At 34.4% G+C, this 18405-nt stretch overlaps 4 protein-coding genes across 7 annotated transcripts; 1 reads left to right on the forward strand and 3 right to left on the reverse strand.

The window, feature by feature from the left end:
• Positions 1 to 685: 685 nt before the first annotated feature.
• On the reverse strand, positions 686 to 9451 carry LOC108219370 (protease Do-like 9). 4 transcript variants are annotated; one of them, XM_064091404.1, is made up of 9 exons: positions 8947 to 9451; positions 6227 to 6426; positions 5963 to 6143; positions 5568 to 5759; positions 4637 to 4869; positions 2766 to 2867; positions 2341 to 2391; positions 1310 to 1414; positions 686 to 1194 (listed from the first exon to the last, which is right to left on the reverse strand). In XM_064091404.1, exons 1-9 carry the CDS (start codon positions 9335 to 9337, stop codon positions 1096 to 1098), a joined length of 1554 nt encoding a protein of 517 aa, XP_063947474.1. In that variant the 5' UTR covers positions 9338 to 9451; the 3' UTR covers positions 686 to 1095. The 4 variants fall into 4 exon arrangements, with proteins under 4 accessions (XP_063947474.1, XP_063947476.1, XP_063947477.1 ...); XM_064091406.1 differs by lacking the exon at positions 686 to 1194 and adding an exon at positions 2192 to 2249 and having other exon boundaries at positions 8947 to 9425; XM_064091407.1 differs by lacking the exon at positions 686 to 1194 and having other exon boundaries at positions 1358 to 1456; positions 8947 to 9425.
• Positions 9452 to 11076: 1625 nt separating this feature from the next.
• LOC108217238 (protein FAR1-RELATED SEQUENCE 5-like) lies at positions 11077 to 13844 on the forward strand. Its single transcript, XM_017390077.2, has 5 exons — positions 11077 to 11122; positions 11286 to 12095; positions 12324 to 12553; positions 12635 to 13192; positions 13275 to 13844. The coding sequence occupies exons 1-5, from the start codon at positions 11077 to 11079 to the stop codon at positions 13842 to 13844; spliced, it is 2214 nt and encodes a 737-aa protein (XP_017245566.2).
• A 1229-nt stretch (positions 13845 to 15073) lies between these two features.
• On the reverse strand, positions 15074 to 16760 carry LOC108217239 (uncharacterized). The gene is made up of 2 exons (XM_017390078.2): positions 16230 to 16760; positions 15074 to 15353 (listed from the first exon to the last, which is right to left on the reverse strand). The coding sequence occupies exons 1-2, from the start codon at positions 16574 to 16576 to the stop codon at positions 15074 to 15076; spliced, it is 627 nt and encodes a 208-aa protein (XP_017245567.1). The 5' UTR covers positions 16577 to 16760.
• Positions 16761 to 17168: 408 nt separating this feature from the next.
• Positions 17169 to 18020, reverse strand: LOC135152064 (uncharacterized). Its single transcript, XM_064091549.1, has 3 exons — positions 17894 to 18020; positions 17586 to 17786; positions 17169 to 17473 (listed from the first exon to the last, which is right to left on the reverse strand). Exons 2-3 carry the CDS (start codon positions 17766 to 17768, stop codon positions 17342 to 17344), a joined length of 315 nt encoding a protein of 104 aa, XP_063947619.1. The 5' UTR covers positions 17769 to 17786; positions 17894 to 18020; the 3' UTR covers positions 17169 to 17341.
• Between the last annotated feature and the right edge of the window lie 385 nt (positions 18021 to 18405).

Here is an 18405-nt window from a genome sequence, read left to right on the forward strand (position 1 = left end):
ATGATTGGTTGTTTGTGTAATTTAAGGACAAGATAGTTGATGATTCTCTGGAGCTTCTGAGTGATAGATGTGTACAACCCGGATGTTGAAACATATAGTTCTGTCATTTAGAGTCTATTCAATCTTTGCATGCAGGGGAAGCTGATCGTGGGTTTAAAGAGATGGAGGTCCGGCTTTGCATTTTCATAGTGTATAGGTCAATGCATTTTGCAATTAAGTAATTAAAGACGCTGAGCATTTGCTTGAGGTATTGTGCCCACAATTTTCTTATATATGGATGTATTCAAAATCATAGGTACACAGAGGCGTGCGTAAAAACTAAAAACAAACAGCAGTGGTGTCTTGTTGAATGTTACACCTTGCCGTAAAGATTGTTGAGAGCCTGGCACCCACAACTCCGAAAACTCCTCTAACAAAGCAGCAAGAGCCAAATACTCGTTTGTCAATTGTTACCATCAAGCTTGCAATGCCTCTGGTTTTGGGCAATACACAGCTACTAATGAAGCTAAAAAACAACAAACTCTGCACAGATACTCTAATGACAAATGGATCATACAATTCAAATCCTTCCGGTGTACTTGAATCAAACCCTATCAATGCAAGAAGTAAATATACAATAATGCATATAAAGTTGCAACTTTCACCTGTCACATGGTAAAAAAAAAATTATATGTATTTTTCTGCATTACACCAAATATATCCCCTTGAGATATAGGGAAACATTTAAATGGAAGGTTCCCAACATAATTACGTGCAAGCTGAGAATCAAGCATCACAAAACACGATTCAGAAACACATAAAAACCTATAGCCAGTAAGCAACACCACCGAAATGACCTCTGGACGTCCTTTGTCTACGTTCACAATATTATGATAATTATTAATAGATATTAGATATTTAGAGTACTAACCAAATTTATTGTTTTAAAAAAAATTAACAAGTCATATTCATGAACTGAAGTCAATTGTGTGAGTGTGTGTGTGTGTGTGTGTGTGGACAATATCTGCTAAGTTCTGACTAGTATCTCAATATATAGCACAAGAGATCTCTACATAATGATTTTTGCTTCCTGCAACTTCCTAATGCATTCTTCTCTTATGCCTTGAGATCATCAGACATGGCTGAAGGTATGCAATGAGTAGTTAAAATATCTGTTGTTGCAGCCTTGGCTTTTTTGGTCTGCAAGACCACAATCTACATTCAATGAAATCAAGTGAATAACAGGCAGAAGACGGAGGCAAATAGTAATATATATTATTGATCAAAAGATATTACAATTAAAGCATAAGAGGGGAGGGAGAGAACGAACCTGTTGATACTCGAGATTAAATTTCATGTATTCTTCATCACAGTTCTCTACCATATAAGCTAATCCCTTCAGATTCTTAACAGGTTTTCCATTAAAAGCAAGAACCTTCCGAAGTACAGTTGAAATCAGAACAGTTAGTAGCTATACCTGAAAAATGCATATCCATTACTACATAATAGGGTTATTGACATATTGGCCCTCGAAGCATACCTGTTTGTACACATGAACTCGCAAAGAAAAAGGAACTTTGATTTAGCCCTCTCAGTTTGTACAATTGGACTGTTTTCATTATTTTTATTCCAAAAAAACCCTTGCCAGATTTCGGAAGTTATCTTGCCTAAATTTTTGTTTTCATCACGGGAACTATTGTCTACCAATTATCCTAGGTTTAGGATTTTAAACCATAGAGCATGTGTACGACACTATTATATATACACTTACTTATACAACTTTATGTGTATTATAATATATATATATATATCTCTCATTTACTAGTGACGGCAATAGAAGATCCCACAGCAGCAGCATAAATAAAATGGGAAATTAAACACCACTTGATGAGTGAATCAATCAATCAATTAGAAAGTTAAAATATGTTAGTGAGGAATATTGATATATCATATGTACGTATATATTTTACACACACACACACACACACTCACAGTCACAATTGAAACGCTCTATTTAAATGACTCCTATAATTAACTGATTCTTAAATATTCCAACTAAAAACACATTTCAGAAACTGAGAGTTAGTTAAATCCAGCAAGCGTATTTTTGGAGAAAAATAATGAAATGGTTGATCTGTACAAATGCCAACTTAAAGGGCTGAGTTAAACTCTTTATTTCCTGAGGGCCAATAGGTTGATAACTCTTACATACATTAGTTGAAAATTGAACTCTGCATCTCTGCTGAACATATTTCTGTCAATCCCTCAATCTTGATCTCAGAAAAAAGATCATATGAATCTCATTTCTAAGCAATTGTAGAACAAGTACAACAAATACTAATAAAAACTTCTAATTTATACCTGGGTGTTGACTATCTCTTCATAGCCAATATTGATATCTGCCACAAGTACCTACATATTGGAGGAAAAAATATGCCGCGGCTAATTACTCAATGCACTTCATATTAAGTTTGCATATAAGATGCATGCGGTGTCACCACTACATTTTATAACTTGCATATAAGAAGCATGCAATGTCGCATGGCAGAGGGAATACTAAGTGGTTGGTTGGCTACATAACTAAAAAAAACTGTTCTCTGTTTTTAAAAACATAAAAATCAGTTTTCAGAAAACAATGTGGTGCTTGCTCCTGTTTTAAAAAATAGTTCTCAGAAAAAATCTCAGAAAACAAAAAAATAAGAAAATGTTGTTTCCTAACAGAAAACAATACCAAACAGCACCTAAGGACTACGGTTGCTGGAAAGTATTTAGAATGAAAAATTCACCTGGGAAAGAACAACTACTTGTTCATCAACTGATTGTGCCATTCCATGTAGATACTTGTCCAGAAGCTTCACTGGGGCATCAAAATCATAATCCTTTCCGTACTAAACACATCACAACAAGAGTTAAAAAAGACATTTCAGATAAGAACCCTTCCCTAAAATTCAAAACTGATTGGAACAACAAGATCAACATATGGGGGCATTTGTTCATGGTTGGTGAGTCCAATTAACTAGAATTGGAACCTCAATCCCATGTGCCAGAATTTGAATTAGAAATTTGGTTGTTTGGAATAGGGATCCCACAACAGGTAAATCATCCCCTATACACCCTTAAGGATTCCATATCATTCCCACATTCATTTACCCCCAAACCCATATACTATCCAAACTCCCCCATATAAGAAACTAAGCTCAAGAAAATAGCTCAGAAAATCAAAGTGATAACTAAAAGCATGTAGCAGACTACTAATATAATAGACATTGGTTGTGGCCTATTCTTAACCCACATATATAAACTTCTTTTTTAAAAAGATCTGAGAGAATCTATAGTAAAATTTAATAATATTAAAGTTCGATCAAGAATTAAATATTTTGATTGTCAATTGGATGATCTAACCAAGTGGATGAGAAAGATATACTCTTTTGTATGAACTGGTAAGCTTGATCGATGTATTTTATCACGTACCAATCTATAATGTCGAATATACTTTTTTTTTAAACATTATATTACAGTAATAAATAATAATACTTTATCACGACAAATTAAATCAACATACGTTACAGATTGCCTACAAATATCAAGAAATTAGAGAGTTGTCTTTAAAAAACATTGAAACACAATTGCTTAGAATTAAAATTTCCACTTGTCAGTTATACATACTATATTCTTCTGTCTGAACACATATTTTGTCTCTGCTATTAATACCAGAATGTTTTAATTTTGCCTTTAGAATAGTCATCACATATTTAGCTCCTATGCAGTCTTTGGTTCAGTTGATAATACGAGATGGGAATAACAGTAAACAAGAGGAGAGTTACATGAAGAACAAGAATGGAATGATGTGACCCACATGAATGGATTTCTTGCAAGAACTGAGGGTAGTCATAAAGATTATGCTCTGATGGTTATTATTACTCATTCCATTCTGACCTACAAATGTGCAGAATAATCTTGAATATTTTCGCTTTTCAGAAAGGAAAATGAAGGGGGCGGAGGTATGATTATTTACCTGGTCACTTGTTGCTTACTAGTAAAATTCATTACCTTACTCCCAGCCTATATTTCCATTTCCCTAGACCCGTGATAGAGTTGGACAGGGGCCAGACATCTCTTATTGATAATGAGCTTTATACAATTGGGAAATTCATTCATTTAATTTATTCTCTACAAACTTCATTTGTTTACGACTTTCATCTCCATCTTTCCCACTCACCAATTTCTAAATCAGCTTTTCAGGAAGTAAACAATTGGCACAGCTAGAATCATACCTGAAGCAACTGAGAATGAAAGTAAGAATAATTAACCTATACAAGCTCTAGTTCAAATTTTAATATCATTAAAATAGTGAATTCAATTATGAATATATGACATCAAGTGATACTGAAAACAGAGTACAAAAAAGCACTTAATCGAGTTGGAAGCCACTTACACAGACCAAGTGCTATACAACAGAAAGGGAAAGTAATTTATGTAGTGAGCTAATATGTGCATATTTGGCTCACCAAACATAGCCTTTTCAAACCCCTAGTTGGATAAATCAGTTTTTTATATGAATTAAGAAAAGATGATTAGAGAAAAGGCAAAAAAATTGGTAAAGTGAAGCATAGAATTTTTAAAAAATAATTTCAAGGTAGTGTGACATATAGTGTACCTCTGAACGCAGATATGGGACAGACACAGCTGAAAAAACAAATCCAGCAACTATGTAATAAGAAGGTGGTTTTCCCTTGATGTGCGCTGGTATAAGCCTTGTGTGAGTTGCAAGTTTTATATCAAACTCTAGTGTCTCAGAATTACGGAGAATTTTAACTAGAGCCTTATCTCCAGCATATTTTTGGGAAACAAGGTAGCTGAAACCTATGCGTTCTCCATCCCTGAAAGGAACTGAATTTTGAGCTATGAGCGCAAATGATAAACAATATTTTCTTGAAATGTGGACTGATAGTATATTTGTAGGCAAAGCTCGTAAATGAAGACTCCAGCACACAGACATTGAGCCATGCTTTTAGTAAACAAGCCATAGATGTAACATGCAAGTATATATAAATACTAAAGAAAAAAGTAGCAATACACCGAAGGTCCCTGATGTTCCCACATGGAACCGAGGATTAATAATACACCCTCGGTCCCTGATGTCCCCACATGGACCCGAGTATTAATCTACTATTTCCTACAAAAACTTATTTGGATCAATCGATTTATCTTGATGTTGTCCGGTATTAAGATCTGGATATTAAAAATATATATGGTAGATTATTGACCATGGAAGCCAACATCATTACCTCTGGAGGTACCGGCACTCTATATAGAGGTTAGGCGGCCAACAATATATTGAAAGACCTTCTATTCTGTGAAAGTGGTGAGACAAAATGGCCTATATAATATAAGTGACTACGGTGCCAGTACGCAAAATTTCAAGGATTTCAAACAGTACAGAAAATACTAGAACCACATGCAGTGTACATACAAGAAGTATTTCATATATTATTGTATATATGGTCACAGTTCCTTATGATGAGTGATGAGAGAGTTTTAGGAAAAGGAATAAATAAAAATCATAATTTCGATAAGACAAGGCTCACCTGTACCATCATTAGCAATATCAACCCCGTCAAAGCTAAGGATAACATCAGATGGCTTCAAAAGATGAGATTCTGGAGCAGTAGGTTCGATCCTTTTTATGCGTACACCCTTCTGTTCAGGCCCCATTCCCATAGACATTCGAAGATCAGGATTCTCCATCTTTTGCCACTCAACTCCAAGAATTGGAAAACCTGAAGATGGGAAGACACCCCGAAATACATTACTCTGAGTAATCAAAGGTATCCTAACTTAGGGTGGATCATTAAATGATGAAATGAATGTCATGTTAAAACTTTATCTAACAACAAGTCTGCAACTGTTATCTAGTATCAAATAAGATTTCAATCAACAGCAGATACAGGTAAAATAATACATGTCTAGAGGAGTATCATACCTGTATACATTCCATTCTCTTCATAATCTTGAATAAAATGCAAAATTACTGGTGTTGGTATGACATAACCAATGTTCTCAGCATCATCATGTTTAAGGGATTGAAATGCAATCCCGACACACTTGCCACTATCAGAGAAGGCAGGCCCACCAGAATTTCCAGAGTTTATGGCAGCATCTATCTGCAAATGTATCATGTAAGTGACAGACCATGACTTTAACAACAAGTTACACTTTAAACAAGATAATAACTGAATTGTACAACCTGAAGACCAAGAAGTTCAGTAGCTCCATGAACATATGATAGTATCTCAATGCGAGATACAACACCACTTGTCACTGATATTGTGTCTCCACCAATAGGGTAGCCTACAACTGTGACAGCATCTTGCAATACAGGCAATCCTCCAAATTCAAGAGGAGATACTCCTTCCCAAAATTCTTCATTGCTCACTGTCAACAGAGCTGTCGTCCACAATGATAAAGTTGAATTAAAATTAACCCTTCTGTAAATTTAGCAGTGCCAACACCAAATTAGGTAAAAAAGAATGTCAACAAACAGCTAATGAGGAGATGATCAATTAATAAAACGAAGGGGGTAAAAGTTTTAAAAAATGATCACAGGTTTCTGGTGGCCTAGGGACATTGCGATCAGATCCATCTTTAGCAAAGACTGTGTATCAATTTTGCTAACATTATTAAGTGATTGGGAGTGTCAATAATAGTAAGAGCAAGTCCAAGAGTGCTCTAAATTGATGTCCTAAATCAAAATTTAAGGCATTTGGAGCAAATGAGTGCTCCAACAATGTCCTAGTGGTGCCTTAAAACACTAGGACATCTAACAAATGCCTTATTTTTGAGGCACAAGTATGCATGCCCTAAACCATTTCTATTAATAAAAAAATAGCTTTGTTCTCATTTCAAGACATCTCTCTCCTCTCTCCTCTCTCCTTTTCATTTCTCTCCATCAATAATTCAAATATATTATTATTTTAATAATAAGGCATGTTGTTGGAGTTGGTATATTAAAATGATGTCCTAAATCACTAGGACACTGTTTTTTATTATATTTATAAGGCACTTGTTAGGACATTGTTGGACTTGCTTTAAGGGGGGTAAGAATTAAGAAACCTTAAAAATATTAAACCACATATGACAGCTTGAAAGTGTATAGAATGCTGCACAGAATAAAGAAAATGCACTACAGGCCCAGCAAAAGACTAGTCTCAGAATTAGTATCTAATATGAGAGACCTGATTCTCTCTACCATCAGTTCAAGTTACTCTTTTAACAAATGATATCTTAAATGATACAATTGCCGAAGCTAGAAATAGAGACAATAGGTAACTCTTCTCAGAATTTTTTCCCCATAAATGCTTGTCAACAAGAACTTTTACGTCACCTGAAAATAGACATCAGAGTGAACCGCTACTATAAATTGACCACATGGCCGGATTGCAAAATCCGACAAAGGTACCAACTCTGTGTAAATCAAAATATTCCAATTAAATCACTTTTTCGCCTCCACCTACCACTATTGAGATCTGCTTTTATATACTAACCACAACAATGGTCCTTTATTTGACCTAACCAAATATTTTATCGGCATTACATATTCCCCCTTCTGCAATTATACAATAATTAAAAACATGGGACCATAGAAATCTTTTCTATATAAATCAATCTAAAATTAGAAATCCTTGCATTTTGGCATGAAAGTAGAGAGCAGATAAGCTTATGCCAGCCCCAACAATTAATCTCCAAGGAACTTACCAGATAAGGCCTTCCGAAACATACAAAATATTAAGTAAGGTCAGACCTTTAGAGACCTACAACTGCGATTTTCACCGACCAATCATCTTCCTCCACAACAAAACACCGGAGCCCATTTTCACCCATAACGAATTCAATCCATCAAATCTCTTAACAGATAGCTCCAAACTTTAAAGTCTTGCCAACTTTATCCCACCTAAACTAATTTAATTGACGATCCATTTACTCTAACCTTAAGAACACAATTTCGCGATGCCCTTTCAAACAAATATTATCAACGTAAATAAAAAACAAGCAAAGAAGACAAAAATAGAGTCATTTATAATCTGTTCAAGACTCTCCACACGAAATATCCCATATAAGCGTCATAGCATTCCATTTAGACACACACACACTGAAAAATTGTTTTTTTCCATAATGGTGAACTTCATATCAAGTTCACGATATAAATTATAAACACGATCTCATAAACCTCATCAGCATAAACTTATTGCAAGATCAAGTAACAGAGAAGATAATTATTTGCTTGCGGGACCAGTTAAGCATATTAGCTAGCTAAAATAAGGTTTCAGAAAGAGATAACATATTCACTTCAGCGAGCTGGAACTAAATAAGTTACAATCTGAGTAAGCCAAGGAGGTAACTTCTAGTCAATTTTTTTTAAAACTGTTCAGCAAATCTTCTGCTAGGATATATATGCAAGGACTATTTATATATTGTCATTGATTTAACAGATATCAAAGTTCAAATTTTTTTAATAGAATAGATACAAAAATTGTCTTTTTTTTTTTTTTGAAACTAAAAATTGTCTTTTGCTTATCAGGAATTTGATATCTTTTACCTGACTTACTCAAAACTAACTGTAGATATCATTTTTCAAGGGAACAAGCTTGTTCGAGTCACTGGAGTTCATGTTTAAATACGGGTGAACACAGTGTTCAAGTAGGTCGTTGTCCGCAAAAGGGGGAATTATATTGAATGTAATTAGGTTCCAGGTGAGGAGGTAGACCAGGGTAGACCAAATTCTTGTATGTTCTTTATTACGGATTGCAAATTAATCCACAACAAATATCGAATACAAGACTAAAAAGCTGTCCACTTTATAAACAACCAAAATATCTCTGAATTACAAAATCCTACATATTAATTCAAAATGTTTATAGGCAAACAATAGCTACATTCTGATAAAATTGAGAAGAAAGGAATTTGTACCGATATCGCATTCGGTTCCAATAGCCAATACAGTAGCCAAATATTTGGTATCAGACCCACGTTTCTTCAACTTAATCTGAGTAAAATGCTGAACGGAATGCGCATTTGTCAAAACCCTCTTGCCCCCAATTACAAACCCACTGCTACTTGAACTATACTGCCTCTTTCGCTGCCAGGGTAGCGAGTAATTAGGCTCCGTGTGAGTACAAAACACCTTTACCACTGCGTCCATTGACGGCATCACTTTTCCCATCGGCGGCGCGTCAACCGACGCGCAGTCGTGATCTGGGGCGACGACGTCGTTGTGGGGTTGGGGAGATGGGGTTTGAGGGAGAGGCTTGCGAGCTCCTCCTCGTTTTCTTTTGTTGTTGATGGGTTTTTGTGTGTCCATTTCGTATGGGCACTTGGTGTTTTATAAGGAAGAAGAGGACAGAAGCCACCTCGTGTGAAAGTGAATGTTACTTTTTAGTTAGTGATGTTTGTTTGCTCTTTGCTTACGCTGCCTAGTGCCTACTTACTCGCTGATACTTTAAATTATGACTATATAATTTTCTCCTGCCTCTGACTCATTTTATTTTGACTTTTAACGGATCAAATTAATTATATTTTTACTAAAACTTATATATATTATATAATTGAAAAAATAAAAATTATACCTAAATATATTTAGTATTTTTTAATATGTAATTTTCAAATTTTAAAAATAATGAATAGATAATTTATAATTTTTAATCAAAAATTGGTCAATTTGACTTTTTGAAAATCAAAATGTACATGTAAAAGGGAACAGATGAAGTACTCATTTATAACTTGCGGTTGATTTATGATTGGATAGGAAAATATTAAGAACACAAAGAGTGTTCTCAATTTTTTTTTTCAAATCTAGCTAGATAATTTATGATTAATTTTACTCAGATTAATAATAGTGGGATTTTTTGTATACATATTAACCACCCAACTAAAATTTAACGTAATTGTGAGGTAGAATTAGTTACTATCATTTAAAGTAAATAAATTATAATACTAAAATTCTTCTATTAGTGAAATATCACTTTGATATTAAACTGATTGTAGCTTATCATTCAAATGCTCCTCCGATAATAGAGTATCTTGTATTTATTTAGGTATATTTCTTACCAGATATTCATATTTTGGTTAAATGCTGTTGAGATTTATTTTGACCGGGTTTCACACAAGAATCAAATTAATTTGTGTGTGTTTGTGTGTGTGTGTGTGTGTCTATATATATATATATATATATATATATATATATATATATATATATATATATATATATATATATATATATAAATATATATATATATATATATATATATATATATATATATATATATATATATATATATATATATAGGGCATTGCTCAAAACAGAACACCCTTAAAAGAAGAACAAAAAAGAACACTTTGGAATCGAACATAGAATCTCATCTAAAACTTGAATTAAATTCTAACTTTAAGCTAATTAACCATTTATTATGAATAATAATAGTGTCTAGCATGTTTAACAATAATTATGGATTAAAAATAACATGATTCTATGTGATATTAATCATGTAAAGAATATATACATGATTCTATTCTGGATTCTATAATATTTCATATTAATAATTTGGATAGATTTGGATGTTAGATTTCATATATTAAGTTTAGTTAGTGCTTAACTATGTAATTATAATCATAACAAATCATTTTTTATGAAAAAAAAAGTGTTATGATAGTGTTCTGTGTTGTTCTTTTTTTAAAGTGTTCTGTGTGGAGTGCAACCCTATATATATATATATATATATATAGGGCGAGGTTCAAATTAGAACCAATATTATAATTAGAACTTAGGACCACTATTAACCATTAGATTGTAGTGGAATAGATGGTTATGATTTAATATACTATTAATTAAAAAAACAATATACCTTTCATATACTTAAATGAAATACGTATAGTATACTTGAGTATTTATTAATTAGATATTAGTTGCTAAAAATACATCAATTTATAACTGATCAAATTTTGCAAAATTAATAGTAATAAAACACTTTCCTCGATAGAACAAAACTAAGCTACTACTCTCGATTTTCTCTCAGTTTCATAATACTACTGGTTTTACAAATTATGGAGAATTTTGAACCCAGCATGGAGTCTACTCATGTCGATTCAGGTACTACTACAAATTTACACTATATTGGTGTTGTTTCGTACAAGAATTTTGTCGACATATTTCCATGTGCTGCAACAGTACGTGTACTGCATATGCTGAAATTATGATTAATTTTATGCACTTTCATACATGTAAGATCGTGATGTAAATTTTTTACTTTCAGGTGGGGCACATCATTCACCAGTTATTGATGAACAATTCGCAAAGAATGGAAATATACTTGAAGAGCCAATCCATTTTGAAGCGTTAGAATATACGTCCCCTGGTGGTCGTGAGTATTTTACACCCATATGCGATGAAAAGTATAAGCCGTATGTAGATAGGGCTTTTCCCACTATTGATGCTGCATATGATTTCTACCGAGAATATGGACGTTTATGTGGATTTGATGTTCGCAAGAGTTCTGCAAAACATGCTCCTGATGGTACAGTCATTCTCAAGTACATAGAATGTAGTTGGGCTGGTACGTATGACAAAAATAAGCAAACAACATCTGAAGTTGTTGCTGAGAAGCCCATTAAACGTCGTAGGACAAGTTCACGTAGGTGTGATTGTAATGCTATGATCAAAGTAAAATATACCGGTCTCAGTGGTTATGTTGTATCATATTTCGTTGAGGATCACAATCACGCATTAGCTTCCGCCTCCGGTAAACAGTTCTTGAGATGTAGTAGGAAGTTGAATTTCTGTCATCAGAACTTGATTTCTGACTTTTCTCGGGCAAATATTGGTCCAGTTAGAACTTATAATATAATGAAAGAGATGGTTGGTTCGTATGAGAATGTATGTGCTACATCCACAGATTTTAAAAATTTTAAGCGCGACATGAGGGCTCGTATCGGTCCACATGATGCAGACATGATACTTGACAAGTTTAGTGGGAAATATGTGACGTCAAAAAAAACCTTTTACTATGAGTATAAACAAGACAATGATGGTCACTTAACTGGTCTTTTTTGGGCTGATGCTATTGGTAAACGTAACTATAGCATATTTGGAGATACTCTGTCCTTTGATCCAACCTATCGTACAAACAAGTAGGTGAAAATTTTGTTTAGTCATTTTTCTAGTTGTCAAAATTTATGTTCTTTGTGCATGTGTGCTGTAGTAGGACCCCATATACTCTATGTCATACACCATTGCCTAATCAGATTTGTATGTTTTTTTTCCAGATATTGTATGGTATTTATTCCTTTTACAGGTGTTGATAATCATTGGAGCAATGTGACATTTGCTGCTGCACTGGTTGAGAAAGAAGATCATACCAACATTAAGTGGGCGTTGGATGCTTTTACCAAATGCATGGATCATATTCCTCCATGCGTCATAACAGATCAATGCCTTGGAATAAAGAAGGCTGTTTCGCTGGTTTGGCCCGAAACCATACATCGTTATTGTATGTGGCACATTATGAATAAATTGTCTAGCAAGGTAGTTTCATATATAAAATTTTGATTTTGATTCACTCAATAAAGATTGATTAGTGCACTGATATTTTCTAAATTTTCTCAGATTCGTCCATCCTTAGCTTCTGATAAAATTTTCATGTCTAAAATGAAGTCTTTAGTCTGGGCTGATCACTTATCAATTCAAGAATTTGAAGAAGGTTGGACGTCTGTTATTGATGAATACGATTTGGGTGATAATGACTGGCTTACTGATATGCATGTCATCCGCAAAGAATGGATCCCTGCTTATTTTAATAATGTTGCAATGGCTGGCTTGCTTAGAACAACGTCACGTTCGGAGAGCTCAAACTTCTACTTTCAACATTTTCACAAGAGCGGGGATACTTTGCTTGAGTTCTTCTCTAAATATGAAAGTGCAATTGAGAAACAACGTCATTTATTTGAAGATAACAACCAGCTCTCAATATCCGTTCCAATACCTGCCACCGAGTTGAAGATTGAAAAAGATGCTGCAAAAATATATACACGTCAACTGTACTACCTAGTCAGGGAAGAAATAGAATCGGCGTGGTACCATACAAGCATTGATGAAGTCAGTCTTATTGAAGGTGTTAAACATTTTAAAATAAAAGATGCATTATTAAAGGGAAAATTGTTTGAGGTACGTTGTTTTTTTTAAGTCAGTTAGTTTATGTAATTTTTTTATAAAACATGATGATATAGAATTTTCTATATAATTTTAGGTTACTGTAAGACTTGCTGATCACGATGTGAATTGCGAGTGCAAATTCTATGTCCGGAGAGGTTACTTATGCAGACATGCGTTTGCAAGTTTGCATCAATGTGGTGTTTCCAAAATTCCACTAGCTTTCATTAACACACGTTGGACAAAGAATGCCGAAAATCAACCCGCGATTGTGTCCAGTGCCAATTCTCAACATTGTGTTGACAGTGAAGAGGTGAAGTTATTAGTAAAAGAAAATTGGTTTGATTTCCAGACGTGCATGAGTATTGCTGGTTTTGATAAGAGCGCGGTATGTAAGATGCGCACACATATCCAGGCGATGAAAGTTGACATGAAAGAATTAGTGACACATAAGGAAGCAACAATTGACAAGTTTGTCGGTCCACAACCTCATTCAGATGTTGTTGTACAGAATCCAAACACAAGTCGTAACAAAGGATGTGGCAAGAGGATCAAGAGTGGCAAAGAACAAGCGATGAACAGTAACAATGACAACCGTCGGAAGTGCAGCATATGCGGACATATTGTTGGACATAATGCTAGGACATGTCCACTCCGAAAGAAATAAAGCATTATTGCCTGATTGTTAAGAAAAATGTGTTCTTTTCAAGTCTTTTACATAATTTAACTTCTAAAAGATATTTGTAGTTGTCATGGTTATTTCATTTATCGAATAAGTTTCTTGCAGCATATTATCTATTTTGCATTGCTGAAACTTTTTTAAAAAGGTGAAATGGTTGTGGAAGTTATGTTGGGATCCCTCAGTTAATGAAAAATATCAATTTTTCTAGTAGTATGGTTGTCAATATGTATCGAGCATAGTATATATACTACATTACATTTGATACTGGTTGCTGATAGAGCTTTCCTGAGGATTGGTCATTAACTAGTTAAATTGCCAATAAAAATGGTTCAGAATATTGGAGTAAATACTCTGTTTTGATCTATAATCTGTGCATATGCTACCGCTCATCAACTTCAGCGGTCTTAAATCGCCTAGTTGCATTGCTTCATTCCTTAACTTACGAATCAGTCATTTTATCAATGCGTATTTGTAATATTTTTGTCCTTCGACCTGAAACAAGGTTCAGCTCTGCTGTTTTCTGCACAATACTGCAGACAGATGATGTCAATTCCCATCAGCGGAGAATTAGTGCATCACCCATGTTTAGTTAGTTTCTATAATGTGGTCAAAATAAAGATTTCAACTAAGTGATTTCTATAATGTGCATCAGACGTGTACTGGAAACACTTTATTGGCCAGGGCAGTGGCACATCATACTTATTGTACATTTATAAGGGTCTCTGGTTCTGAATTGGTCCAGAAATATATTGGTGAAGGCTCTCGAATGGTCAGAGAACTTTTCTTTATGGCCAGGTCTGTTTTATGTACACTAATTAAGAGTCCAACTGGTGTAGACCATAGATTACAATGAAGGGAATAGGTTCAGTGCTTAGTAAAAAAAATCCTCTGCTATCTGCTCTTAGATATGTTCAATGTGCATTTTTGTATCTGGCCGCATCATATAGTAAGTTCATGCTAAATTAATAGCACTGCAATCAAAGATCGATTCATCTGACATAAGATATTTATTAATTTTTTCCTTTAGTTTGCATATGATCCCAACTGGCAAGTGGTTGATGGTGATGAAAGCTATGAATTAGACCGCGATAATGAACAATTTTTAACTTGCTTTTTAAATATTCTTCCACCTTTTCATACTTGTCAAGTTGTCAGTGATGCAAGTTCTTTGCTTGAAGTTTTGTTTAACAGGGAGCATGCTCCATCTATTATATTTATGGATGAGATCGACAGTATCGGGTCTGCTCGAATGGAATCTGATAGAGGCAACGGTGATAGTGAGGTGCAGCGTACAATGCTAGAGCAAAGTTGTTTGGCACAAGGGCTCCTGCAATTACAGAAAATATGCACAGCGCTACAAGGAGGACGAGGATGAGATGGTAATGGCCCTCTAGCCCTCTATGTGTAGTCGAGTGAAAGAAGAATAGTAAGAACTCAGCACAAAATGCTGTGGCAGCGACAAAGCATAAAGCTCCATCTGGCAAGGGAAACAAGCTGAAATATGGAGAAAGGACCATCGATCAATTAGCTGAGAATTGAGCAGTGATCAATTGATTTACCAAAAACTGAAATTTAATCCAAACTTCCTTCTAGGCAGCAGTGTTTTATCACTGTCAATGCAGATTGACCAGTAGCATATATGGCTCTTATACTCAAACCTATATGACAATACAACATAGCTATTTGGTTGCAAACCTTAAATTCCCTGGGCTCTTTCACACAAAAGTATAAGAGCTCTGGCTTGTGAATAGATAACAAAAGAACGTCCTAAAGATGATCGTTAAGATCTTTTTATATTTGGGTAGAAAGTTGGGAAATGTAAATACCTGTAGCTGTTTCTGGAATAGTGTTTAGGTCTATGCAGTGAACTGAATATATGTACATATATAGGACTTGTTCAAACACAAAATTTCTTAGCCTACAAACCATACACATATGCAGAATTCATTAACAACAATCCTTGAGCCCAAACAGAATTTACCAATTTTTTTGAAAATAAAAAAAATAAAAAATAAGCTTATATCAATGAATTGTAATTTTGATTGTTATATAAACATTGTATCTTAGTATTTATATCTTGATTGACCACAATTAATATATTATTTAAATATTTTGTTTCAGAACTTCTGGTGAATCCTATAATGTTGTTTCAGTATAACGCTTGTCGATGTTGATGCATTCTGAAGGTTTGTAGTGTGACATGCCCCGATGTATATATACTTGTTCTACTCCGAGCTATCTAGATGTTACAAGATTCTGCAGGGTCTTTTAAGTTTAATTATCTTGCCAAACTAAACATCCGTGTAAAAAAATTAGATACCCATGTAACAATGTGAGGTAAATACAGCAGATACTAAGAGAAACACTGACCTGGTTTTCTCAGACAGCAACATGACAACACCATAGACGAAGAACATGAGAAGCATTCCACCATGTTCAAAATCATTCATGTGAGTTGGGTTCAATACTCCATCAACAAAGTAATTGAAGTGAGGTGAATATAAAAGCTCTATACACATATCAAGAAAAGCCCCGGCAGATATAACATACAACTCCAAATATTTCAGTTTTCCATTGTAACCAGGAACCGGATTCCAAACTCTGACCTGAAAAAACTTGGGATTCAACACCTGCCTCACCAAAGAGCACCATACGCGCCATACACCAATCAACAGGAATAATGTCCCCGGTACAGCATGCCCCATAAAAGACCCCATCTCTGCGATTCAATGGTAATCCAATATCAAGACAGGAGCTGTATTTATTCCCTCTAGTTCTACACACAAGTTTGATCACAACCAATGATGCTAAGCTACGTAATATTTCACCCTCAAACTCTACAACACATTTCGATTCTTAAAGCCGGCTTTTCTCTATTTATTTTCTTCTAGTTTTTACACAAGTTTGATCACAGCCAATGATACCAAGCTACGTAATTTCTGATCCTCAAAGAACCAACCACAATAACTTACTTTTCTGATCCACAATAGCTTGTCAACCAATTGGATCGGTTCGAAGCATCAAGCAAGATCAAGGAAATTTCTTTGCACATAAAAACTGCAGTACATACTGCTAAAGTACAGTGCTGCATAGGTACACTAGTACAAATTCAGCCAAAGAGGGAAAAAATACCGCAAACAATAGGAAACCCAGATGCTGTTATTCTGTTACAGCATCTGATGTGTAATCTATCTATATATTGTTCCTTTCCCAAACTTTGCATAAGACTGAGCCTTCCACATTATAAATAAGAAAAAACAGCTACAGATAGATTAAATAAATACGTCATGCCTTGAATATCTCGCAAAATGATATAAATTCACAATGATAAAGTTTTAAACCAATGCTGAAACAATATTAAATATGTTACATAAAGGTTCTGGATGTGAAAATTGAATTAATAGCTCACTACTACAGCACCAAATTAATTATTAGTACCCCACACTTATAACGCCAACAAGAAGGCAACTTGTTAACAACTTTTATCTTGCTCTCATAACATTCAGACTTTTGCCAACAGCTTTCATAATTTCTTCCCTTTTTTCATTCAGCGGGCTAGTCAGCATCTGATGACAATATATTTTTCGAAGCTTCTCCATCTGATTTTTCCCGACCTGTAAAAGGATTTTAAGCTTTCAGATGTTTATACATCAATGGTATGCACGTATCAGTAATGGTCAACACGACATTGTCAGAATGAAGCTTATCAATATAGAGTCAACTAACCTTCTCATTTTGTAGCGTACCAGCCCAAGGAATACGACGCCCACCCATGTAAGTTTCCATATGCCGCATCACAAAAATACCACAATCAACAACATTATCATTCGTTTGCCACTCCATTTCTATGAAGTTAGGTTCTAAAGCAGACACTTTTTCCCAAGTAAGCACATTTTCTTGCTTCAGCATCCGGACGAACAACTTATGCTATATACATGTGTTATTAACAACGAGATAAACAATACACTTGAATACCACTTTATATAATTTTAATCCTATTAAATTAGCCGAGTAATATTTTACTAGATTCTTACCAGAGTTGAAGGTGCATCTCCATATACCGCACTAGTATCTTTGTAGTGTTTGTTGTTATCTATGATGTCCCACGATGGATGCTTTATGTTATAGCAAATAAGGTAGTGATGCACCCCTTGATGTATTGGAAAGAAAAACTGCAAATAAATGGTTCCAAAAAAGTAATAGGTATAGTCCCTTAAATGAAGTACATGCCTCTTCTATGTGTTATGTATTACAGTGAACTTTTAAGTGCAACTCAAAAGTAGAACTTACCATATCAAAGTCAGCGATTACATATGTTTTCTGATGCAAATAATTTATAGTGCACCAACACATGTCCACATGTTCCATAAAGTTATCATAGCGGTGCTCGAAACTTTTTCCATTGTTTGCGAGGGCAACCAACTACAAGCAAATGGACACAAATTACATACCATCATACAAAATTATTAATTAAGCCTAACCTAACACAATTATAATTTTTTTTAAAACCTAACACATGTCATAATATTCACAATAAATTAGAATT

This window comes from Daucus carota, chromosome 4 (genome assembly GCF_001625215.2).
Source record: "Daucus carota subsp. sativus chromosome 4, DH1 v3.0, whole genome shotgun sequence".
In the NCBI taxonomy this organism is placed as follows: Eukaryota; Viridiplantae; Streptophyta; class Magnoliopsida; order Apiales; family Apiaceae; genus Daucus; species Daucus carota.

Coding starts and splice junctions, on each gene's coding strand:
- LOC108219370 (XM_064091404.1), bottom strand. CDS start 9,337: ATGGACACACAAAAACCCATCAACAACAAAAGAAAACGAGGAGGAGCT. Junction 6,144..6,226: donor CTGAACTTCTTGGTCTTCAG/GTTGTACAATTC, acceptor ATACATTTGCAG/ATAGATGCTGCCATAAACTC. Junction 4,870..5,567: donor TATTGCTAATGATGGTACAG/GTGAGCCTTGTC, acceptor CTCAAAATTCAG/TTCCTTTCAGGGATGGAGAA.
- LOC108217239 (XM_017390078.2), bottom strand. CDS start 16,576: ATGGGGTCTTTTATGGGGCATGCTGTACCGGGGACATTATTCCTGTTG. Junction 15,354..16,229: donor TTGCTGTCTGAGAAAACCAG/GTCAGTGTTTCT, acceptor TCCATATTTCAG/CTTGTTTCCCTTGCCAGATG.
- LOC108217238 (XM_017390077.2), top strand. CDS start 11,077: ATGGAGAATTTTGAACCCAGCATGGAGTCTACTCATGTCGATTCAG. Junction 12,096..12,323: donor TTTTTGGGCTGATGCTATTG/GTAAACGTAACT, acceptor TTCCTTTTACAG/GTGTTGATAATCATTGGAGC. Junction 12,554..12,634: donor TGAATAAATTGTCTAGCAAG/GTAGTTTCATAT, acceptor AAATTTTCTCAG/ATTCGTCCATCCTTAGCTTC.
- LOC135152064 (XM_064091549.1), bottom strand. CDS start 17,768: ATGCTGAAGCAAGAAAATGTGCTTACTTGGGAAAAAGTGTCTGCTTTA. Junction 17,474..17,585: donor GTACGCTACAAAATGAGAAG/GTTAGTTGACTC, acceptor ATCCTTTTACAG/GTCGGGAAAAATCAGATGGA.